Here is a 25,286-nt window from a genome sequence, read left to right on the forward strand (position 1 = left end):
AAGAATGAGATATCTGTAACATGATACATATGCACTGATCCTATAGATTGCTGTTAACAGGCAGTCCATCACAAATGTGGCTTCTATTAAGTTTTATTACTTTCAGGATTTTAATTTTGGTACAGACTTATTTTCCTAATTTTGTGCAAAAACACTACCCATTACGTCAAACAAATGGAGGTAGGGAGGTGGAAAAAAAGTAAAAGTGAGTTAAAACAACACTGACAGAACAATAATGATGCAGCTATCTAAATATCCAGCATTAAACCACAATAGTTCTTTTCTGACACTTAATTTTACAGTGACTAATTGAACAATACTAGGCACCAGCCCTCCCACGGTATTCTATTCATATTATACAAGGCCAGAGATATAAAAACTATATTGCACATGACTGTAGAAATTCATATTCTAAATCCAGTGTGCTACATGAGAAATACGTAAAGAGTTCCTAATCAAAGAAAACACTCAGTTTAGAACATAACTCAGCATCCACCGTCCAAGTAACTTCAGACTTCCTAGAAGTTTGTGACTTTTCAAACAGGACCATCAGTTATCAGGGTGATATCTGGGAGCAAGTAAGGATTGTTCTTCACAATCTGATATGGAAAAGAAAAATAGTTAATATTTAAATATTTTCATTTATAATGTATGAAGAAAAATACAGTACCACCATAGTCTGCAGGAGTATTACAGTACTTCAAATGTTACGAACTTAAGTTAAAAATACATAAAAATCACATTAAAATATACTAAAATTTTAAAAGTTAAACACTGGGCTATTAAGAAATTCCAGAATTTAGGTTGCCATCAAACCTTGTCGGCATTTATATATTAACACACATTCTGATGTTAAGTACTACATCATTCTTTATGAATGAGCAGGGTCTTGGCCTAGTAGCATGGAAACATGAAGACTTGAGGAGGTTGTTATCAGCAGGACATGAGAGTGAAATTGTACAGGAGACAAGAACTGGAAAGGTTAAAGAGAAAAAGCATTTCTTTAGTCCCAATACTAACATGCTGCCATGAGAAGTAGATTCTATCTTTGTCTCTACTAAAGATCAGCCCACAACCCCCACAACTTTGGAGTCCTTTATTTCATGGCTGTGTAATTTGAAACATCTGGGAAGTCAGATTTTCAAAAGAAGTGACCTCTAAATTAAAGGTGCAAGTTTAGTTAGCAGAAGCTGTATACCAAATATTTAAATGCTATGTGAATTTTAATGACTATGAAACAGATGATGAGTGTCTCAAATTAGACACCAAAAAATTATTGAGCTCTGTTCCTCAGTTGACCACCCCAAAAATAAAAGTAATACTTCCATGTCTCACTAGCATGTTTTTAAGATAAGATTTCTTATAGTGGTGAAAACAACAGACATGCACATTACACCAGCCTGTATATCCTCTCCTATCAAAATTGCTGCTAACACTCATCATCCTTGCTGCTCTCTCTGCCTGCGTTCTTGCCTTCACCATATCCTTTTTGGGATTACCAATCAGTTTTTCCTCAGATCATTTAATTCTCAAGTTAATTTTTAATTCTGACCCTACCCTCCAACAGCTGCTGCTCCCCCTCTGTGAAGCATTGCCAGCAAATCAAATGAGCATATTTTATTCCATCAAATGAGCATATTCTATTCCATCATCCAGATTTTTAATGTCAGATAATAATGCACAGCAGACATAGGATAAATCCTTGCAGAGCCAAAGCTGATAAACCCGACTAGTTTTAGAGTAATTACCAACACAGATCAAGTCTAAGTTTTCCAGCGACTTTTAGTCCCACTTTACATTATCATCTAGCCTACAGGTTCTTAGACCCTGAGAATATCAGAGTAACTTCTTACTCATGTTGTGTTCTTACGACTCTTTCCTCACCAGCTCTACACATTCAGCTACGTGCCGTAGCAAGTCTCTCTTTTGTCCACAATGCTGGACGGTATCATATGCTCTTCTCTGGAGCTAACTGGAACATACTCAGCTAAAGTAATCTACGTAATCTGTAACCCAGTCCTATAAAGTATAACGGAATACCACCCATAAATCAGCCATTTTAAACAAGTCTCAGCTACAGCATGAGCAACAGCTTTCATCCCCTATCACATTTCATCATGTGGTATTAAGTACAGTGTAATCAAAATTCAAATATTTATAAAACTAGAAGAATGTAAGGGCTACACTGCTTTTCCTTCTACTTCATTTTTCTAGATCCTCTCGTTTTAATTAGTAAATGTTTTGAAAAACTCTACAAACACTTTATCAAGGTACTTTTATACAAATGAAGTGGCTGCACAGACAATGCCCAATACAAGATGAAAAATATGTATTTCTCTGCTTCAAAGGCTCACTGTCTTCAATGTTAAGAAAGTATGTCTGCCCCCGTAAATACACATCTATCCACAGGTCAATTTATATAGAAATACTCAGTGCTTACTGCCCGTTTTCACTTAAAACTATGACTTTTAGTACCACACATGGCCATATATAGCAAAAATGTGGTATTAAGAAGCAGTGACAAAATTTTCCAGATTTTTCAATTAAACCTAGAGGTGCCACTGTTGACATATGACACAAATGTTCAAGGTAGTGACGAGGATTGAATTAAATGGCCTCAAGTGATTTCAAACTGAGCATATTTTTAAGCATACGAAACTCTCTTCAGGCATTGAAGAGACTTTATCTGGAGTTGGGTGTAGACTTCTATCACTCATATCCAAGGAAGAGTAATTAAAACAGAGATGAGAGACACTGGCATCTACAGGGGAATCAAAATTCTATCTGTCTATGGCAGCTTAAACCAGCTTGGATTGTTTATCACAGCAAAACAGCCTGAAGGAATAGGACTGGAGTCTCTGAAATATCAGAACACTGAATGCCAAAAGATAATTAGAATTTTTTTACATTAAAGGATAATTTAGAGCCCCAAGAAAAAATGCATACTAAACAGGAAAAGTTATGTCAGCAATTGGAAGGTTGCCTACTACAGCTAGAATATTCTCAAAGATGTTTACAGTAGCAGCAAAAAGGAACAAAAAACGCTGAGATAACTTCTCAAAAAGATGTGAACAGACTCACATGACAGACTTTGATAGCACATGACTAAACCTGATGATCCATTCAGTCTTTCTAGTCAAGACATAGTCATGTGTTTAAATGGTTTCTTAAAAACCATCTAGGACTTGAGGCCAGATCTGTGCGTGAAAGCACATGAGCGTACGGCTCTATTAACAACAAAGGTATGCTGAGTCATTCCAGTTCAGGGTCTAGAACACAGTTTTCATTTATTTTAGACTCATATATATCTATCATGAAACAGGAGTTCAAAGCACATGTTGATGAAGTGTGTTGATGACAATTTTTTGATACAGGTGACTGACAAGCGAAGTAGGTGGCCTGCTGGACCTGCTTCCATGAACAATCAGTAACCAGCCAAGGCTGTAAAAGTTTAGGGGAACCCTAGTTGCAATGACCATAACATTGTGGAGTTTAAAATCCTGAGTCAAGTGAGCAAGATAAATTATAAAAATTACAGTCCTGGCCTTCAAGAAAGCAGATATTGCCTTGTTCAGGGATCTGCTTGGTAGGACCCATGGGATACTGCCATGAAGGACAACAAGGCCCAGAAGGGCTGGCTAATTTTCAAAGACAACCTTATCCGAGCACAAAAAGGGTCCTTTCTGACGCTCAGGAAAACAAGCAAGTATGGCAGAAGACTGCAGAAGCTGGACACAGAAACAGACTACTTAGAGAAAGGGAGATATTGCCCAAGCATGCAGGGATGCAAACACGAGAGCCAAAGCTTGGCTGAAGCCCAAACTTGTTAGAGATGTAAAAAGGAAAAATGAGGACGCCTTCAACACCAGCAGCAAAAAGAAGCTAAAGAAGAGGTGAGACCATTGCTTAACAGGGTAGAAGACCTAGTGAGAAAGGAAGTGGAAGAGTCTGAGGTACTAAATGGCTTTGTGCTTCTGTTTTTATTAGTAAGGGTTTTTTCCTTAGGTGTCCCAGCTACTTCAGCTTAGTAGCAGAGTCTGTGGGAGTGAAGCATTACCCGTAACAAAGATGAGGAACCACTAAAGATAATTGAACATATACAAGTCCATGGGCCCAGACTGGCTGCATCTGGGTTGGCTGATTTCATTGCAAGGCTGCTCTCTACTATCTTCCGAAGATCATGGTAATTGTGGGAGGTCCCCAATGACTGGGAAAAGGCCATCTTCAAGGAGAGCAATGAGGACCCAGACCAGTACAGCCCACTCAGCCTTGCCTCTGGTCCCAGGAGCGTTATGGAATGAGTCCTCTAGAATGTAATTTCTGAGCACATAAGGACAATTTTGTGTCCTGCCGTTTTAGCTGTTGGCTTTTGGCTGCCACAATACAAGAACAGCATCGACATATTGAAGCAAGTCCAGTGGTGGGCCACAGATGATGATGATGAGCCTGAAGCACGTCAATGTATGAGGAGTAACTGAAAGAAAAGCATTTGTTTAGCTGTAAGGCAGCGTTGCTGTCTTCAGCTAACTAATAAGAGGCACTGTGATACCTCCGTCCTCAGAGAATTGACAGAGCCCTGAGCAACCAGATCCACTTGGGAGGCTGGACTAAACGTCACTGAGTGATCCCTTCTAACCTGACATAGGTCAGTTGCATCAGTGAGTGTTTTCTATTTTTCTGCGTATCTACCTGAACACATTTTACCAATTAGTAGTAGAAGTCCTGGTCCAAGTGGTATTTTGTTTTAGGATCTCTCTGCTACACTTTCCAAATTATGGGATGATAGGAATAGCAAAGAGCATCTATCACACTAAAAACATGGCAAAAGGGTATTACCCATTATGAAAGAGATTGCCATAAGTACACATATCCTTTTAAGGAGAAAGAGAAGAGAATGTTTGCAGGAACACTTGCCTGATTTGTTACCCCGTTATGGAAAAACTGGTCTAATAATACTGCAAAGTTTCAATATATAAACAGATAATCATGCCAAAGAATTGCAGACACTGCAACAGCTAATTGGCCCTGCATAAGCTACATAAGCATTTGTTTTATATAAATTACACCGCTCTTACCCTGACACAAGTAGGGTTCTCACCTTTCTTGCCATCACATATGCTGGACTACACAAAAAGCAAGTACTTCCCTTAAAGACTTTCTCCCTCAGGAAATAAGCATTAGATAAAGCAAAATATAACAGCTAAATAATTGGTTAGACTTTGCAAGTATGGTTCACCCAATCTAACTGATGAAAGCTAATTTGTAAGTGATCCATACTAGCAGAGATCACTATGCAGAAGAATGCAGATACGTAACTCTCCATTTATTGTTATGAAATACTAATATTATAGCAACAACATCCATTACCTGATTTGCAGTTAATTGTGTAGATTGAGCTAGCTGATTTTCACTTGCAGACGGATCATGTGAATATATTGTTACCTGTGGGTACAGCTACAATGTTTCACACAGTCTACAGAGTTGGAAAGGCAAAAAACAGACTTGAAATTGCTTAGGCAGTAAACTAACACGCATGAAGGAATCAACTGCTATCATCGTGAAGTCCTGGAACAGCCTGCCCAGAGGAATTCTAAGAGGCAAACCCTACACTTTGTGAAATTCAGTGGGTTTGGATTGTTTGACAGAACATGCACACAATGGCAAAACTTAGCATGTCTAGACTAGCATCATATGTCAAAACCCACAAATACTTTACTCAGATGTTTGATTCTGGAAAGATTTAAAGATATGTGTAATCAGCAGAGCCTTGTAGGCCACAGACCTCTGTGGATGATGGGACCAGATATCTATTAAACATCTGGTAGCTTTCATTCCGTGGAGCAGAACAGGCATGTAATATTAACTGCTGGCCCGGGAGTCATGCTTTGTTTCTGAAGAACTGGATGTGGCAAGCAATATTTCATCACACATGAGCACAAAACATCGTATCAGGAAAAAGTTTTATTTATAATGTTAATTACTACAGTAAGTGCAACCAACATAAATTACACAACATAGGTGAACTGTTTGTGCAATGTAAAAGGGGAAAAAAATACTAGCATGTTTGGCACTAGAATTCTTGTATTTTCCCTACACTATGGTATTTGCATTACTGGCACTGACATGCAGAATAGCACCAAAACTGGTGACCACTTAAAAAATGCTTTAACCCATGAGCTGCAGGAGCTACTAACAAAGACATAGATGGTGTATGAACGGTTTTGTTAATAATTTGCAGTGTTTTGAAGTATTTTTATTTCTTTAAAAAGCAAAGATGCCTACAAACGTATAAATTCAGGGTGACATTTTATCAGATAGAAAAAAGCTAATCAACTAATATCTTTCTGGGTTTCTTTATGCTTACTTGGGGAGAACTTAGCATAACCTATGCAGTAATGATGTGTACCACAGCTTCCAATGACAGAATAGTCCAATGTAAGTTAAAGAACTCCAAATTACGTTTTTGTATCTTAACCAACTAAACACGCTGATATACCAATTTACAGAAGCTTTTTGTCTTGTTTTAAATAGGAAGTCTGACACTAAAGTTGACACCAGCTGGCTCAGTCAGAAATAAAGTTTAAAGCTAAGATTTCTTTAAACATTTTGTACAAATTCAGATGAAAACAGTTGTGATGTGCAGTGGGCAGAAGAATTATACAGACCAATGAAAAATGCCTCTTTCGAGATAAAGCTCTGGTTCCACATAACTAGTTACCATTCCTGGTAACTATACAAAGCTATGAGATACCAGGCCTTAAATGAACCAGTTCAGCAGCAGTTCTCTTAAACTGGAATAAAGAAAAAGTAATTTAATTTAATGGAAATTTCTTATGCAGATATTGCCACAGTCCCAGTAAACGCTGGGATAGGCTACACTAGCATGCTGCTTCTTCCACTCTATTTTACATTCTGCCTACAAGTATCAGTCCACCACTTTCAACCACCAGTCCTCTGACCAGGGCCTACATAACATCACTTGAAAAAACAACAACAAAAAAGAACATCATAGAGGTATTTGGGTTTAGGTATAACAAACATATGGATACTATTTAGTCATGAAACAATACTTATTTAAGGTCAGTTCTCTCACAATCATCATAGGAATAGATACATATCAGCCAAAAGATGGCATTCCGGGTCCTTGGCCCTTAGAAGTCCTCATACTTCAAATCTTAACCATGAAGGTGTATTTTAAGATAATCGTTAAGTCTTTTAAGAATAGGCTACTTTTTAATTTCCACCACCCCCACCTCCCCCAGTTTTCATAGATGGATTTATGCTTTTTCAGCTTGGGGTGAAAAAGACCACTGTTTCTCAATCACACATTAAAAATCTTACTGTGTGCTTGGATAAGGAGACAAGAACTACTGCAGCTGCAAAGTTCCTATTCCAAAGTAGGAAAACAAATGTGGCACCTTTTATCTAAACAGATGTGTTCCTAATGTATCTTGAATAATAACTTCCTAGTTGAATTTAAAAAAAAAACAAACAAAAAACAACTCAGCAAAAAGGCCCATTGTATTTGTTTATTTTGTTCCTGGGATAACATATTTCCAGTGTGAGAACAAGTGTGTGATGAATTCTCTTCATAAGAATAACTAGTAAAATATTTTTATTAAATTCCTGTCACTTAAAATTCTCCAAACCCAGTGAAAATAATGTTGGCTAAATGTCAGAAAGCATAAATCAAAAGCAATACATAAGACACAATTTGACTTAAACCTTTAGTATTTGCAATGACACATGACTAGGAAAAGATCTATGGTGCTTCTACAGGAAAGACAGTTCATAAATTGCCCTTATAAGCTCGAGCATATTTCAGAAGAAAAACCCAAAGGAACAGAAAATAGGCATACCATTATACAGAATGTTTTCCTAAAATTTCACTATTTAACGTACACCAGTGAAGCAAATTTGCTGGGGGAAAAAGCCACTAGTTAATTAGGCTTTGCTCAGAATTAAAGAAAACTTTGAGAGCCAGGATGTCTTCTCTCGCACTGTAGTGGCTTTGAGAATAGGGAAGGAAAGATGCAGTCTTAAATGCCTCTACTTTGTCCTGAATATTAGACATGATGTGATAAGATACCGAAAAGAAGAAGCTGGTGAGTGAAAACATAGTAAGGAAGAGACTGAGCTAAAAGGTCTGGATTCTTAACCCATGGACATTAGAATCATGAACAAATGCTGGATTGGCTTCTTTCATAACCTGGGAAAAGAAGAAAAAAAAGCTAGCAAAAAGTTCCTCCTGTGAAACTTACTCAGATTTATTTCAGGAAAAAAACCACCTAATTAATCAAGCATGTACTGCTCAAAATAAAGCAGGTAAAAATAATCAAAACAAACTTTCCACTCCACTCAAGCAGACCAACTTCTGTCCACCCTCAAAAAACAATGCAGCAGCAATTTAGGACACAATTTTAAATAAAGTTAATCTAAGAGCATGCTTGTGTGATGACAAGATACTGCACATCTGCAGAAGCCAGCAAGTTCTGGAATCTGATAACTCTGATTACCACCATTTTTGCTTCAAAATCTTTAATGCAGTATACTACGCCTTCCCCTATAAGCAGATTTTTAGGTATAAATACCAAAGCTTTCAGTTACTCTTCTAGTTTACCAAGACTGCCTGTGCAAAACTGTCATTTCTCACCAAAAAAAAATCTTACAACCCCCCCTGAAAACAGCTTACCTTGCCATAACCATATTCTACCACATTATTGGTCACACTTTTTCCCAATAAGCAAGTTATAGTTCAGAGCTGCTCAAAAACATTTGCAGACTTCTTCCAGATTATCTAAAATGTCACTCTCCTACTCCAAATATGACTTCCCACACCAGCACAATGCAGTTACCACTGCAAAAGGATTATTTTTCATAAGGCCTAGCCCCAGCTAACTACAAGAGCCAGGAATTAAGATGCTCATAGCAATGCCCCTTTGACTGCGCCAAGCCTTATCCCTTCCCTTCAAGGTTTCTTCAGACTGCCATTGTGGTTTTGAGGCAAATCTGCTGATCACCTCCATGCACAACACTGTGCTTCATGCTCCTGAGCAGGCCTGGAGCACACTTCATATTCTCCAACCGCTAAAAAGTGGGACCGGATCAAAAGTTTGATCAAAGTAACACCTCTCCATGAAAGCAGACTGTAAGGACTCAGCACAAACTACCATACCATGCTCCGCTCATATTGACACTGCCACTAACCGCAAAACTTCCATGAAAGCTGTCTAAATTCTGCCTTTAGATGGGAGAAAGGAACATGGTTTGCACACTGCTTTAGTCCAGAAGCGTATGCAAAGTGTGGGCAGTTGGATACTGTCCAACCTCATGTACAACACAGTTTCCAATTTATTTATTAAATTTGCAACGTGGTATTTTGGGCATTATCTTCTTTCTCTCATCATCCTTAACAGCCTTATATACCCTTCGTATCTAGGCATTTCCTCCTGCCCTTAGAGGCTTATTTACCCCATTGGCGACATCTTACAAAGCCAAACAACGCCAACAGGGAAGGCAAGTCATTGAATGGATGGGTATGCAGTCTACTTTGTTTTCAGTACACTTTCCAGCACCTGCTTTTCACTCTGAATTTGTATGCTGTTGAAAGAGAAGAATCTTTAAAATGGGAATTATTTCTGAAGGGCATCCTAACCACCCTGACGAGGCATTTGTGGAGCTGGAGCTACGTTCAACTGCATCTTCGCTTGCAGTTTTGTCAGGAACCTAATAGGCAGGAGGTGGGGAGAAAGAATGAAAATTCATCCTTTGATGTACTTGTAGGTGGCTTAGTCCTCCGAATGCCGTTTGCTCAAAACAAAACAAAGTCCTTAATCCGTGGTAAACCGTACCTATTGCTTTTGGCAGGTTTCTAAATACAAGAAACACAAACAAAAAAAAAAAAAGAAAAGAAAAAGAAAAAAGGGGTGTTGGGGGGTGGGGCGGACGACAACCAGTTTACTTCTGTTCCCTTCCCCCTCCCCGATGCGCAGCTCTATCTGCAGCCCATGTGGCTGGGAGGCAGCCACAGCCGGTTCCAATTCCTACTTTCCCACTTAGCGCCCCTGCTCGCTGCCGGGGCTGAGCCGAGCCAGGACCGGTCGCGGCTCCCTCCCCCCGCCCCCCCTCTCCCCCGCTCCATCCGATCCTCCGGTCCCCCAGGGCACAGTGTGGGAAGTACGAATTTCCGCTGAGTTTTCTGGGCAAGTTTCGGAGCTCGTCTTTCTCCTGCTCCCCGCTCCGCCCCCCCTCCCCGCTCCGCCCGCCCCCCCCCCCCCCGCCCCTGGGACAGCCGGCGGAGCAGCGGGCAGCCGCGCCGTGCCGTGCCGTGCCGCGCCGCTCCGCCCGCACCCCGCCCGCCCCCCGCGGCAGCACCGGCCCCGCGACCGCCGAGCCGCAGCCTGCGGGCCGCGAGGGGCGGCGGAGCCCGGGCGGCGGCGGCCCGCAGCCCTCCCGGCCGCTCCGTGCCCCCCGGCCGGCTCGGGCGAGCCCATGGTGCCGGGCACCGCGACCTGCAGCCGCCGCCGCGCCCGCCCGCCCGGCGCGGAGCTCAGCCCGGCGCGGAGCAGAGGAGTGGCCGAATAGCAGCCGCGGCGGGGGGGATGCCGGAGAGAGACAAAGCCGGCGGGGGAAGCAGCCCACGGCTCGTCCCGGGATGGGGGCGCCGCGCCGGGTCCGCCTGATGTTGCTGACGCGGGTGCTCTGGGGCTCGGTCCCCCTCTTCCTCCTGCTGCTGCCTGCGGCCGAGCCCATCTGCCCCGAGCCATGCGACTGCCAGCAGCACCAGCACCTCCTCTGCACCAACCGGGGCCTGCGCTCGGTGCCCAAGGCGGCCGAGCCCCAGGATATCCTCACCTACAGCCTCGGGGGCAACTTCATCGCCAACATCTCCGCCTTCGACTTCCACCGCCTGGCAGGGCTCCAGCGCCTGGACCTGCAGTACAACCGGATCCGCTCGCTGCATCCCAAGGCGTTTGAGCGCCTGGGTCGGCTGGAGGAGCTCTACCTGGGCAACAACCTGCTGCTGGCGCTGGCCCCCGGCACCCTCAGCTCCCTGGCCAAGCTGCGCATCCTCTACGTGAATGCCAACGAGATCGGCCGCCTCAGCGCTGCCTCCTTCTCTGGCCTCAGCAGCCTCGTCAAGCTGCGGCTGGATGGCAACGAGCTGGGCTCACTGGGCGACTCCACTTTCTCAGGGCTACCGAACTTACTCTACCTGCACCTGGAGTCCAACCGCATCCGCTGGCTGAGCCGCGGTGCCTTCACCGGCCTGGCTAAGCTGCGCTTCCTCGACCTGTCAGGCAACCAGCAGAGCTCCCTGCGCCACCCAGACATCTTCGGGCCACTGCGCTCCCTCCACACGCTGCTGCTGGCCAGCAACAACCTGCAGCAGCTGACAGGGGGGCTTTTCCAGCACCTGCCTGGCTTGGCGAAGCTCTCGCTCAGTGGCAACCGACTGGCTCACCTGGCCTCAGATGCCTTCGCGGGGCTGGGTTCGCTGAAGGAGCTGCGCCTGGAGGGAAACCTGCTGAGCCACCTGCCCGCTGCCCTGCTGGAGCCGCTGAGCAGCCTGGAGGCGCTGGACCTGAGCCGCAACGCGCTGACCGCCCTGCACCCTGCCACCTTCGGCCGCCTCGGCCGCTTGCGGGAGCTCAGCCTGCGAGACAACGTGCTGGCCACTCTCCCAGGCGAGCTCTTCGCCTCCAGCCCGGCTCTCTACCGCCTGGAGCTGGAGGGGAACGCCTGGAGCTGCGACTGCCGCCTCCGCGGCCTCAAGCACTGGCTGGGGGCCTGGCACTCCCAGGGCCGCCTGCTCACCGTCTTCGTGCAGTGCCACCTGCCGCCCGCCCTGGCGGGCAAGTACCTCGACTACCTGCAGGACGCCCAGCTGCCGCCTCCGCAAGACGGCGGCCCCTGCCACGACGGTGCCGCTCCCGCCTCCGCGTCCCCGCCGCCGGCCGCCGAGGGGCTCGGCGGCAACAGCAGCGGCGCGGGGGTGCCCCGCGGGCCGCCGCCGTCCGCCTCCACCGCCCGCCTGCTGGGGGCGCCCGAGAGCGCGGCGGCGCCCAGGGCCGCGGCGGAGCCGGCCAGCCCCACGCCGCCGCCGCCGCCCGGCCGCCCGGCCGCCTCCGGACCGGCGCCGCCCAGCGCCCCGTGGCCCCGGCGGGCCGGGAAGCCCCGCGCTGCGCCGGCCGCCGGGGTCCCGCCGCTGGTGTCCGACCCGTGCGACTTCAACAAGCTGTTCCTCTGCAACCTGTCGGTGGAGGCGGTGGGCTCCAGCTCGGTAACGGTGCGCTGGGCCGTGCGGCCGCACCGCAGCCCCCGTCTGCTGGGGCCGGTGAGGTTCCGCCTCCTCTTCGACCGCTTCGGCGCCGCCGTCAAGTTCCAGCGCTTCGTCTACCTGCCGGAGCGCGGGGAGCCAGCTGCCACCCTGCGGGAGCTCCGCCCGGACACCCCCTACCTCGTCTGTGTCGAGGGCATCCTCGGCGGCCGCGCGTGCCCGGTAGCACCGCGGGACCACTGTGCCGGGCTGGTCACCCTGCCCGAGGGCGGCGTGGCGGCGGGCGGGCCCCGTGGCCCCGACCAGCAGCTCCTCACGCTGGTGCTGCTGGCGGTGAATGCGCTGCTGCTCTTGGCGGCATTGGCCGCCTGGGCCTCCCGCCTGCTGCGCAAGAAGGTGCTGGGGCGGCGGCGGCGGAAGGCGGCCCCCGTCCACGTCCGCCAGCTCTACTCCACCCGCCGGCCCCTCCGCTCCATGGGCACCGGCGTCTCCGCCGACTTCTCAGGCTTCCAGTCGCACCGGCCACCCCGCGGCGCCGCCTGCGCCCTCAGCGAGGCCGACCTCATCGAGTTCCCCTGCGAGCGCTTCATGGATAGCGGCGGCGGCCGCCACGGCGACGACCACCTGCTGCAGCGGTTCACCGACTGAGCCCGCCCAACTACGGCTCCCGGCGGGCACCGCGCAGAGGCGGGCGGTGGGCACTGCTGGGCAACGGGGCCCACCGGGAGCTGTGGTCGGCGCGGCGAGGGGAGGCGGCCGCTGGGCTGAGGGTACGGCCGGGCCCCGCCGGGCTGCCGCCTCCTCAGGGAAAGCTGCGTGCGGTCGCTGCCCTCAGCCACGCTTACTGCAGGCCGGGACTGATGCCGTGTGTGAGGTGGGCTTAGTCGGTCACCCCTGATGGAAGGTCGCCGTTCCTCAGAATCATCGCTAGCCCAAGCAAAAGCGGCGACTGGGCAGCTGCTCGGTGCCATGAGGGGAGAGAAGGGCGGGAGCCCGTGTGAGCAGCAGCAGGTGCCTTAGGCCAGCTCAGCGCCCTGAACTGAAGCGTGCCGCTTTACAGGTGGATTTCTCGGACTGCAGCTGGGCCGTTCCAAGGCACCGGCGCTTCCTAATTAAAAATTTGGACGGAGGGTCGTCTTCTAATGTAGTACAACCAGTGAGTTGTCTAGAGGGCTTGAAACACACATTTTGTGCTGAACAGTTTGAAGGCTGTGCCATCTTAACTCACCCTGAACGTGAGGCAGTTTTAACGTGCACGGGTGTGTTTTCGTACTTTTTTGTAAACGGGAAACAATAATGCAGCTGGTTAGTTTTGCAGGAATGTATTGCTGACACCACTAGGAAAAACTGAGTTCTGTAATATGTTTACAAATGAGCTATTTTAAAATTCTTTTTTTTCAATAAATACTGCTTGGTACTTGCACACAGTAATGTGTGTGGTAGTTGTCTGAGTCTGTGATGGTCAGTGGATCGCTGACCCTCACGTAATCCATTTCTAAATGGGTGGATGCAGAGATGAGCTGTTGATGGATAAATAATATTGGTGCCTTTCTTCAGAAACAGTAATAGGTGAGAATATTTCAGGAATGTGAAGCAGTCTTTATCCTAACGGGCAATTCCCTCTTAGCCTTAGCCTACTAAAATTAGAAGCTTTATGTACCTCACTGTGAAATAAAACATTTTTGTATATTAATCTAGATTCTGTGTTTTGTGTAGCTGAGTGAGTAATGCTGAAGTTAAACCCTTATGCAGTAGTATATGATGTTTGAGTTGGTTTTGTTTTGTTGTTGGTTGTTTTTCTTTAACTTGACTTTTGTCTTTGGTTTTAGAGCAATGCTAATCATTTTTTGATCAGTTGCTCTCTACTTTCTCAAACTTCTACTTTCCTAAATATTTACAGAATGTGGTTCTGTTACTATGAAATATGGTGGTTTAGTTTACATTAATAATTCTCTCTGTGTGGTCTAGAAATGAGCTACTTAAAAAGGTCCAAACTGGGGTTACGCTTTAAATGCAAATGTTTTAGATGGAGTTTGGTAAATTGTTGAGACCATTGATGCTACTTTTGCTCCTTTGAATTTAATGTGCAACCTCAGATGAACTCTTGTGGAACTGAATGGCTTCAAGGAAGTGTCAGTGAACTATGGAGACAATAGTCTCAATATCATGCATTCACTGCTGACCCGAGGTGTTCGTGACTACAAGTTGTTTATTACTCTAGTTGCAAGTAAGCAATGCGGTTTGTTGGGGGGTTTTTGTTTGTTTGTTTTCAGATGACAAGCATTTACAAAAGACACCATAGTAACTGGTACCTTCAGTTGGAGTTCAGTGAGAAAAGTCTTTATGTTCTGAGGGAATTTTGTTCAATCTTTACATTCAAGTCGGAGGAAAGGAGGGAGTGTAGAGATCATTTGCCTTAATCTTTGCCTTTTAAATGCTGGGGGGGGGGGGGGGGGGGGGCGGGGAAGTCTTGATTCTGTCAGTAGTAAAAAGTCCTTTTGGATTTATGTTGACAGGCAGTAGTTTTCATTAATATCAGGGGCCAAACTTGATTGTCTGAGTATAGATTAAAATTCATAACTCTTATAGACACAATGTTGAGTGGAATTAAAACTGAAGGAAACCAGGATCATGTTTTATTTTTTGTTAAGAATCTTAAATTTCTGTTCCTTTGGACACTTGGGTGCTTTTGGCCATTTATGACTGACTGTGGAATACACCACTGTTTGTGTTAGAAATGCAGTGGGGATTATTGAGTAAAGCTGTGTATCACACTAACATTAGCTCTTATCACTGGATATTCTTCCAATGGGAGATGCATAGATGCTGTACATGGTTATAATCAATTATGTCAATAAATCCATTTGCTGAAAAGAAAATTGGTGTCTTAGATTTTATCTCATAATGCATCGCTTCAATCATAGACTGGCTGTAAGTTCTTTGTGTTAACTAGCACTGCTGTTTCTTAGGCCTGCAGAGCGCGCCTCATCGTGCGTTCTCTCATGTCTTTTCACCACATGTTATGTTTTCTGTTTTGGTTGTTATATGTTTGGATGGTGCAAACAGTAAAATAATTAAAATGGTCAGCTCTGGAACAGGTAGACCACTGTCCCAAGATAGACTAATAAGGTGCCATTACATTAGTGGACTAATGATCCTTTATAAGCTAAATAAGAAATAATGATTGTTTGGGATGTCAATATTTGGTGCACGTTGGAAGTTACAGTTCTGAGGGTTTTTCAGTACCGTGAGGCTAATGATATTAAAATGTCATGTTGAGCACACACGTTTTCTAAGTAAGAATTCACTGCTGCTTTTTGAATTTATAAAAACATTTGAAGAATTGCTACAATGAAGTGGAAATAGGTCTTTGTCCCAGCCTAGGAGAGGTAGATACATAGATTTACACAACAACAACAACAAACATGGTTAACAGAATGAAGTTGGCAACTTCTTGAAATTCAGAAGTTCTGTAACTAGGAGTACTTAGGCTTTGCGTGCAGTTGTTACTTGCAGCTTTTTTGCAGGGGGGAGCTGTACTAGCAGGTGGTTCAGGAAAGAAATGTCAGCAACATTCAATGACCAAGCGATGTCAATATTACATGGCTCTATTTTTACCAGCAGTAAAATATTTATATATATTTGGGTCTTTTTTCAAGTAAGTTCCTTTCTAAAGAATGACTGTAAAAATAGCCTTTTCTAAATGGATGAACTGCCATCAATTTATGCTCAAAATGTTTGTCCTTCTAGCAGAAATAGAGTTTTACCGCCCTGTTCTCTCCTGGAATCTATGCAGCTTGGGGAAGTGTCACCTGAATGCTGTCCTGCTAAGTAATTACTGAGCATGTTATCTATCAAAGACTGCAAATCACCAAAAGATTGTCCCATTGAGGTAAAAGGACTACTGCTGAGGGAGGTCTGCAAAACGTAGTGGGGCTTCCCCGGTGGCAGCTCTGCTTGGGTCCGCAGCCCCTGCACACCTCCTGCTTCCCTCGCAATCCCTGACCCTTCACTGCAGGCAGCTGGATGGTGAACTGCAAAATTGATCCTCCTTGAAAATAAACCTTCCCTAGTACCTCCCCTCTCCCCTAATTTTCAGCCAGCTCAGTTTCTTTGATTCTGTTCAACTCACACAAGTATTGGAAGTGGAAAATGTGGGGGTGCGGTGCAGAGGCAGGAAAAAACAAAGATGAAAAGCTGCTTAAACAATCGTAAGTAGTCTTGATACCCAGTTTGTCCACAGTCTAATAAAATCTAGACTATTCACATTAGATGAAAATCATATGTAGAGGATATACCTTTACTGGAAAATCATTAATCGGCAAACCCGAAAATTATTAAAACTTCTCTACAAGATCCTAGAAACATTGACGTTGACAATGCAGGGCTAGAGAGAAATAATCTGAAGAGAACAGGGCTGTAATGGTGTCCATGAAGGTCTACATGCGCATGAAAAACCCTTGCTGAAAAGCACCGCTTGACTATTAGAGCCTGTTGGATTTATAAAAATATTGATTTCTTTATGCAGTACTATCTTTAGTTTTCGCAATGCACTGCAAATGCCAAATCATAAAATACCATCGTCGTTTGAACCATGTTATTACCCTGACAAGGGGGGACCTGGTAAATTACATGTCTCTTGTGCGTTTTCCTTTGTGCTCTTTCCTGGGAGAGATTTGGAAAATGAAGAATTGGAAGGGGCGGGGGGGGTGGGGGTGGGGGTGGGGGAAGAGTCTACTCCAGTTCCATCAGGATATTTATTTAACTGGTAAACTTACATTTAGATTGTAGTGGATGAGTCCACAAAAAAATCATTTATTTTCATGACAGTATATGTATTTGCAGAAAACTCCTTAAGTGAGCAAGATAAATACTACTTCATTTCAAAAAACCTGGCTGCTCACATTAATTCATGTTTCTTTGGCCACCAAGGGTGTGCATATGTTGTTCGAGGTCCACAAGTAAAGCTTTGGTTTAAAAAATTATTTGCAAAATCAAATCAGCCAAATTATGTGTACACAGTGTGATGTACTTGATTTTTCATCTGGGCAACTGTTTTGAGACAAGTTGCTATATAAACGTTGATCTATAATCTGCTATTTGTTAAACAGAAATGGGGAATAAATGTAAGGAAACCATGTGTATTCTGGATGCTGCATTTGTTCTTTTTGCTCCACGCTAAATATAGCATAGTTTTGGCAGTCTGTCCAAATACTGCTGTTGTGTTTTTTCTCCATAAAAAGTCGAGTTCTCTCAAGAGCATGCTTTAATTCCCATAGAAAATAAATTCCCATAGAAAAATAGTCAGTTGTCTTTAAGCAAAAATATTTATCTTCATATCATTGTACATCGATTTATTTACGTAGATGCTCCCTGGTATTTTTTTTTTTTTTAAATCTATATCTCATTTGTTTTTACATACAAGGCTGTAAGAATGCAGTATGAATACAGTGTGAGTAAATAGCTGGAAGAAAGCTGCCTAAAAACTAAAAGAGATGTTTACTAGCAAAGAAGAATCTGAGACTTTAAAGGTAATTTATGAGTATTTATGGTGTGACATGTGCCTCATTTGTTGCTGGATTTTTAAAGGTACATTTATTTTTAGTTTGATAATGTATGTTTAATAATTTTAAGTTATAGAAATAAACTATTTGTCCAGGGTTGGGGAGGTCCCCACATACATACATCTTAAAAGCTATTGAGTGCTACAAAGAAAATTGGGGTGGGTATTGTTAAAAGTATTAATTCTTACTAAAGTATTACCTGATTTTTCATCGCAAAGGTCATTTGAAGTTGCTGCCAGGCAGAACAGTCCTTAGCTAACACGTTAAATGGTGTCTCTTGATTTCAGATAGATACGTATGATACTATTCCTTACTTTACCTGTTTCTCTAATATTTCAACAAATATATTCTCAAATCATGTTAACTTTTTTACAAAATGTTTCAATTTTTTGTATAGTCAGTATTTCAAAATACTTTACTGCTCTTCGGAGATCCATTCATGTGAAACTTGTACCGAGAGAATCTGAACAAACATTAGAGCAATCTGTCAGTGAACAATCGTATGCCACTTTGTAATGCAAGTGCTCAGAGGTTGTGAAGTGAGGGTTGTATTTTTTATAATCTTGTGAGAATGAATGACCAACAAAACATTCTCACAGGGCCACAGCTGTGCCTTCTAGCTATGGCAAATGTATTACTATAATGTAACACCTTATGCATCAGTCTGGTCTAGTCTAGTTCATTTTATTTCGCCATGTGAGACTAGAAAAAAAGACTTAATTATGAGACCTGAATGTCAAGGAAATAGAGTGGATAAGCATTTTGTGAAATCCTTGGCCAAAATCCTGTTAGCCACAGTTTTCCTGATTCATTTAACTTCTCACGTGTGCGATTTGTTTCATTGTCATTAGTTTCATACATATTTGTTTAGTTGTAGTAAATATTTAGAAGTCATTTGAATGTTTGAAGTCCTGGATACATATAACAGATAAAAATTATACACAGGAAGTTAATGAGACAAATATTCTCATTATAAGACTGATTTATCTCGTAAGGGACAAATATTTCAGGGACGTTGTCTTTAAAATAAACCTGAACGACGGTTTTAAGTCAAGAAAGGAATTATTTTTCTTTGGAACATGAAGAAGGTAGGTAGCTTGTAAACAATGTTTTGACTCTTTTATTTAATTTCTTGCCAATAAGAGCAAAGATTAGCATTATGTTAACAAATTATATTGTGTGGGGATATGCATGGATCCTATCTGGATCCAGAAAAGTTCCTTGAAATGGTGCCTGGGCCGTCAGTTTTAAACTAAGGGATTCACTGTTACACTGCTGGAGTTCATCCTTACAGTGAGAAGGACAGAAGAGACCTTTTGATATGTCTGAATCCATGTTTTAGTACAATCTTTAATCCATCATTGTACCATTGACATCTCTATCATTGTACCATTGTACCACTTTTCCTCCTACCTTGCTTAATATTTAAACATTGGAGTTAAAATTCAGTTTAAATACTTAAGTTACTTAGCACTGTAGCAGCCCCTGACTACTGTAAAACAATTTGAAATAAGGGAGCATACTTGGTGATACCTATCAGATGAAAGGTTAGAAATAATTTTACTCTAGAGGAACACACAGGAAAAGCATGTTTACAGCAAAAAAAAAATAATATTTGTTTCGTTTATTTGAAGGATAACATGGTTTATTTGCCATCACTATGTAATGATCTAAATCTTGAACAAGCCTACTGCAAGACAAGGTTCGTATGTTAAATTTACAAGGCAATTTGGAGTTTTGACAGTACACGTAGCAGATGTTTTAGCGTGCCATTTTTTTGCTGCAACAGCTTGATCCTTCTTCTGTTCTCACTCTGTGCAAGTGAAAAGATTTCAAGGCTCTTCATGTAAGTACCCACTGGTAATAGATCTTTTGCAATGGAATTAATTGTAATGCAGAACTGTGCTCTAAGATTCAGTGTTCACCTTAAGAAAACCCTACCAAAACAGTTCTCAGATCTGATCAGCTTGGGGAGATGAGCCTGAGTGTTAACTGGCACGGAAATGTCTTTCTCAGCTGGCAATTACCGAAGAGGGGGAATCTTTCATGATCATTGTAGTAAGTTGTTAACTCTGAAACTTAAAGATGCCAAACCTACCACAGTTTTGTTGGCCTCCAAATGAAACTCCTCCACTTCCTCTCGTTGCCTGAAAAGCTTTTATTATTTAAAATATTTTGTCAAACCATGCAGTTTTTCTAGTAGTAAATGTGCCAACAAATCTGGAACTTGCCAGTTATTCCCATGAGCCTGGTGCAGTTGCTGGGATCCTTGCTGTACAGTTCTGCCATGCTGCATGTGCCTTCCACCTGACTGCTTTTAGCAGTGCAGCACTACCTTCTTCTACCATCTTACTCATTGGCACAGGGTTTTCTCCAACAGATTAGGGACATTCAGTTCAGCCTGGTATCCATTCAGTTACTTCTTTTTTTCTTGCCTAATATTTCAGTTCTATGTTAATGGGAGTGTGTTTGGGCTTGCTTTATCTGGTTTGAAGTAAGAGATAACAGCTGTTTAAAATAGAGTCTGCTTTTAGAAAGCGAAGGAAGGAGTACATGAATTTTAAACAAATCCTGCTTAAACAGAAGGGGTTTTATTCAGGAACGATTTGGGATTGGAATGGTTCACTGGGATCCCACTGATACTGTTCTGCTGGCACAAAGGAAAGTGCAGAGGCTTCTGGTTTTCCTACAAGGATGTATCCCTAAGAACCTGAGACTGCAGAGGTCCAGCAGGAACTAAAGACATCCCCTTCCATACATTTCTGTGGCTCAAATGGAATAGAGATTCAGGGTCAGCATCTTTTTCACTGGAATGGCTAAGAACTTTCTTTATCCTATAACATATATATTGACCTACGCTGATACTGTAACAGGAGAGTTATAAATAGGTTTCACACTAAAGGCAGCATCAAAAAAACTTGACATTTTTTGGAGACAAAGCCTCCTTACTTTTCATCTGTAGAACTGAATTCAGCACAGACTGGAGAAACTGGCAGTTTGCTGAAGGTGTTAACAGCTCTTTGAGGTGTCTGCAATATGCAACTGGGTACACTTCATTTGATTAAAATATTCTCTCATCTATTTTATTTAGAGATATTTAGAATATGTCCTGGGTGGAAAATACTAATGAATTACAAACTGTTAGCTTGTAGTCATACCAACCTACTCAGATTTTTGATGCATTTGTTGTTTATATTCACACTTTCAAGTGCACCTGAGGCATTCCTGAACTTCAGTCTGACCGTGTGTTTTCATCCAACCTGCTTTGAATTAATACAGTAAGGCTGACTGGAATACATGTTTAAAGATGCTGACATCCAAAGTATCTGAGATGCTGCAGGTGCTTAGAAAATACAATACATTAGAAAATCTGCAAAATACAGACTTGGAGAGTCATTCAAGTTCAACATTGCAGTCATTATATGGCTAGCTGTCCAAATTCATGTGTTATCATCTCTGCTTGTCCCCTTGTCATGGTTAGCTGCCTTTTGTTTCTCTCTGTGATCTGTAATGAGTTGTCAATTTTTGTAGCTCTTGCATTGCATTTTGACCTGGTCCTGACTACTGCAGCAGCTCGGACTACATTTCTTTCCAGAGTGGCCAGTACACGTATTGTATATTGTTTTTGTGTAGTATCAACGAAGTAAAAGAGAAGGATTATGGGTTTAGAAAATGTGTTTCTTGCCTAAAGCTTTACCGTTCAGCTGATGGTAATCCAGGCAGACAGCCCCGGTGATCTATAATTTGGTCTGATTCTCCAGAAAGACTGCTGCCTCTCTCCTGAGAGGGAAAAAGCTGTCAGGCTCCTGTTCTGCGTTTGTGATCTTTCCGGTTTGGTTGAAACTAGTTTCCTAAGTTGCTTTACAGAAGGCAGTAAAATCCTGACATAGAGGCGAGCGGTAGAGCTTTTACCACCTATGTATGTTTTCACGTCAAAGAGCTTGTGTAGCTGCCTGTTGTTCAAACGGTGCCCTTTGGACATAAAACGGTCAGAATCAGACAGCGACAGTCAGAAATCGAATTTTTATTCATGAATCTGAATATTCAAGCCAAGAGTAATTCATACATTATACAGAGGACTTCTGGACCTAGCCTAGCTCTTCCCAAAGGCACTACTTTCATTTTAGGCAGCCTTCTCCTTCTGGTCCCCAAGGGAGCTGCCCTGCAGAGCGGTCCCTCTCTCCCGTGCCAGCCTCCTGTGTGCTGGTGGGATTAGCCTCCATTTCTCAGAAGCCTTTGGAGGTTTGTTTTTTTTGCTTCTTGTTTCGTTAGTTCCCTGCTGTATAATAGGCCCCGTCCACGCCCCCCCTTTCTTTGCCTTGTTAGGTTTTTAAACGACAGGATTACAGCAACTGGGTCGTCACAGCAGAGCTGCCAAAACTGATGTAACGACCTCTGCGCGTTGTGACGCCAGGAGTTAGAATCGAGGCTTTAGCTGCCTAACTGTAGTGCTAAAACTTTTTAAACAATCTTTGTTTCATAATTCCGCTGCCCGTTTTGTGTGCTTAGAGTTTCAATTTACCCTTCTAAAAAGGTGAATGGAGTTTTTCTGACTCATCTTTTCCATGTAAAGTCATTATGCCTGACCCATGAATACAAAATTCTGAAGAGCAATACTTTGCATCAGAAAAGGCTGAAAAGGCACGTATTTTCCTGAGGAGACAGAAGCCTTCTCAATATATACAGGAAGACTTTATTAACTATCCATTTACAATTACACAAAGTTAAGTATCAATTTGTAAAAGGGATGGGTTTGGAGAACAGCAGGGATGTAACTGAAACTATGTTTATTATATATTACTAATAAATTTAGACTACAGGACTACAGCGTAAAACCACAGTTGTTTACTAATCCTCCAGATTAAATTGTTATTCCTACAATTATTTGTTTTATCAGTGTAGATACATCACGCCAAACTGGTGTAGCACAATGGATCCCAAGGCAGCCCAGTTTTTGCTAATTTCAGTGGATCTACATCAGACCTGAATGTGAGCCAATCTTTGTTTTCCTGCTTCTGCTGCAAAAATTAGCTGGATATTAAAATCAGTGGATATTAAGAAGAATTGGTGATCTATTTAAACAGGAGCCTGACTAAATAAATAAATTCTTGATCTCTTTCACATAATTGTGAAGTTATAGCCTCATCGTTTGTGACACAGTGTGTGAAACTAATTAATTTCTGGAAAATATTCATCTGCGATTTGGATACACCCATTATACTTCTTGGAATATGACACGGAAAACGAAGCTACCAAAAGGAAACATCTGTTTGTATCTAAAAACCCAAACATTTCTGAAGTTTAGCAACACGCATTCTTCTTGGGGCTGCCACCTATTATACTCGGCTCTAGAGCAAATACCAAAAGGATACTTGAGGTGACCTTTTGTATCAGATTAAACAAAAATGAGAAAACACTTGGCAATCAGACTTCCTCTGCTAGGCCATGGGAAACAGCAGAGCAGAGGAACAGATACAGTAAAAACATATTAATTCAATCTCATTTGCTTTAGAAGAGTCCAGCAGTGAAAAGAACAACTAACTGTGAAAAACCTGAGGTCTCTGTATTTTGGCATCTCTTGAAGTCTGTCTAGATTCTTCTGAACAAGGGCTATCTCAAGCAGCAATAAAACAGGGGGGGATGAGGAAAAACACAGGACTAGAAAACATTATGTGGGAAATAGTTTGCTTTCAAAAGCTATTTCTTAGGAAGGAAAGATCCCCAGCGGACTGCAGTTTCGGTATCAGTGTTCCTGTTGCCTATTAACAGACACAGTTTTGAATATTTTTTTCATACATCTCTTTAAAACACTGTGTGGATTTCCAGGTTCCCTGTGCTTGTGTAAATCTGTGACTTGCTCGTTTGTTGGTGTGCTGAGCAAAGCTGGGGGAGGAAAACGAACTGTAGTTTCCCGGTGAGGTTAAGCTAGCACAAGCCAGAATGCTGTTGAAATAACAGTCCTGTTTGCTGGTGGATGCTCATCCCTTTCATCTGGCCATTCGGCACGTGCTGGGTAATACGGGAGGTATGATGTATTGCCGCTCCGTGCCACTCATTGGCAAGAACAGTGGATTGTTGGTTTGCATATGTGAATAACAATTCGTGAATAATAGGACTAGTCAGCTCTACTAAACAAATGGTAGATTTATGACCAAGGGGCATCCAACCCTAAAAGGTGAACAGAGAGAGCAGTCATCAGGGAAGGGAGGATAAATGCAAATGTTTAACTTGCAATGATTTGGATTATTATGCAGTAGGTCTCTACAGCTAGGACCTGCCCGAGGAGGTCCAATTTTAGACCTTTCGTGCACCAGGGGTAGTTTGGTTTGCTCAAACTGGCCGTTCACTATCACAAGTGATTCTCCAGCTGTCGCAGCCTGCCTTCAGGGTGCCTCACTCCCTGTTGCTGCTGTGGACGGAGAGCAGCAGTTACTCACGCTCACATTCTCCCTGCACGCGTTGCAGTGTATCGCACTTGCTGTACCAGGCACCTGGCACAAGTCTTAGGGCTGTGGGTCGATGCTGTTAAATGACAAGTCATCGCAAATATCACATTTCTTGGAAATAAAAGTAATTTCCTTAAAAGCTGCTGAAAGGCACGGGAGACTTGAACTGCTGAATGATGTGTAAGCTCCCATCAGAGTAATGGTGGTGTTGGCTGGATATTGCAGGACAATTTTTAGCAAATTTAGGTGGACTTTGCATGGAGTTGCTCTTCTTTTTGTAAGAGAGATAGTGATACATGGGCAGGTGCATAGGATTAAACTCAGTTCTTACTTCAGCTACAAAACAGGAAGGTAATTGAGTCCCATAGGTACTTCTCGAGAGTGAGTGGAGTCTTCTTCCCCTGCTGTCACTGGAGATCCCATGCAGAGTGTGCAGAGGTGCGGAGCAATTCCCCACTGCAGCTGACCTTCCAAGACTGGTAGAAAAGCTCTTGGGGGAAGATTTGGCCTCTGGAGAAGGAGTTTCCTAGACTGAGAATTTAACTGGTGGTGGTGTGTGCCCCTGGAAAACCTGGCAGGCTCAGCTCTGAGAACAGCTCAAGTCACACAGTTATTTAAGCATCCATTTAAAGAGTTGGGCTGCGAGCTGCGGGAACTATGCAGCCTTGCATGGACCTGTCCTCCTTGAATGTCCTGGCTTTTCTACTCAGAGTCAGAGATCAGTAAAAGCCAAAACCCCTATACACTTTGTAAGGCCAGAGAAGATGACTGAAAGAGAAAGCTGTGCTGGATGTCCAAAAGAATAGCTGAATTTTTGGAACTAGGGATAGAGAGAAGGGAACACAAGCATACACAGATTTCTTAAAATGCAACCCTTAAGGTATTTTTGTCTTCATAAATTTTGGGGGGTTTATTTCTCTCTCTTTCCCTCACTTTTTATGTTCATCCATTTTTCTGTATTTTCCTTCTACTTTTCCTCCTAACTCCCTGCTGTTG

General features: G+C 43.4%; 1 protein-coding gene across 1 annotated transcript; it reads left to right on the forward strand.

Moving 5' to 3' along the window:
• The first annotated feature begins 10,399 nt into the window (after window positions 1–10,399).
• TRIL (TLR4 interactor with leucine rich repeats) lies at window positions 10,400–15,159 on the forward strand. Its single transcript, XM_037386653.1, has one exon. The coding sequence runs from the start codon at window positions 10,655–10,657 to the stop codon at window positions 12,926–12,928; it is 2,274 nt and encodes a 757-aa protein (XP_037242550.1). The 5' UTR covers window positions 10,400–10,654; the 3' UTR covers window positions 12,929–15,159.
• Window positions 15,160–25,286: the final 10,127 nt, after the last annotated feature.

This window comes from Falco rusticolus, chromosome 4, assembly GCF_015220075.1.
Source record: "Falco rusticolus isolate bFalRus1 chromosome 4, bFalRus1.pri, whole genome shotgun sequence".
Lineage (NCBI taxonomy): Eukaryota > Metazoa > Chordata > Aves > Falconiformes > Falconidae > Falco > Falco rusticolus.

What these genes read in the sequence shown, in the direction of transcription:
- TRIL (XM_037386653.1), top strand. Translation starts at nt 10,655, where the DNA reads ATGGGGGCGCCGCGCCGGGTCCGCCTGATGTTGCTGACGCGGGTGCTC.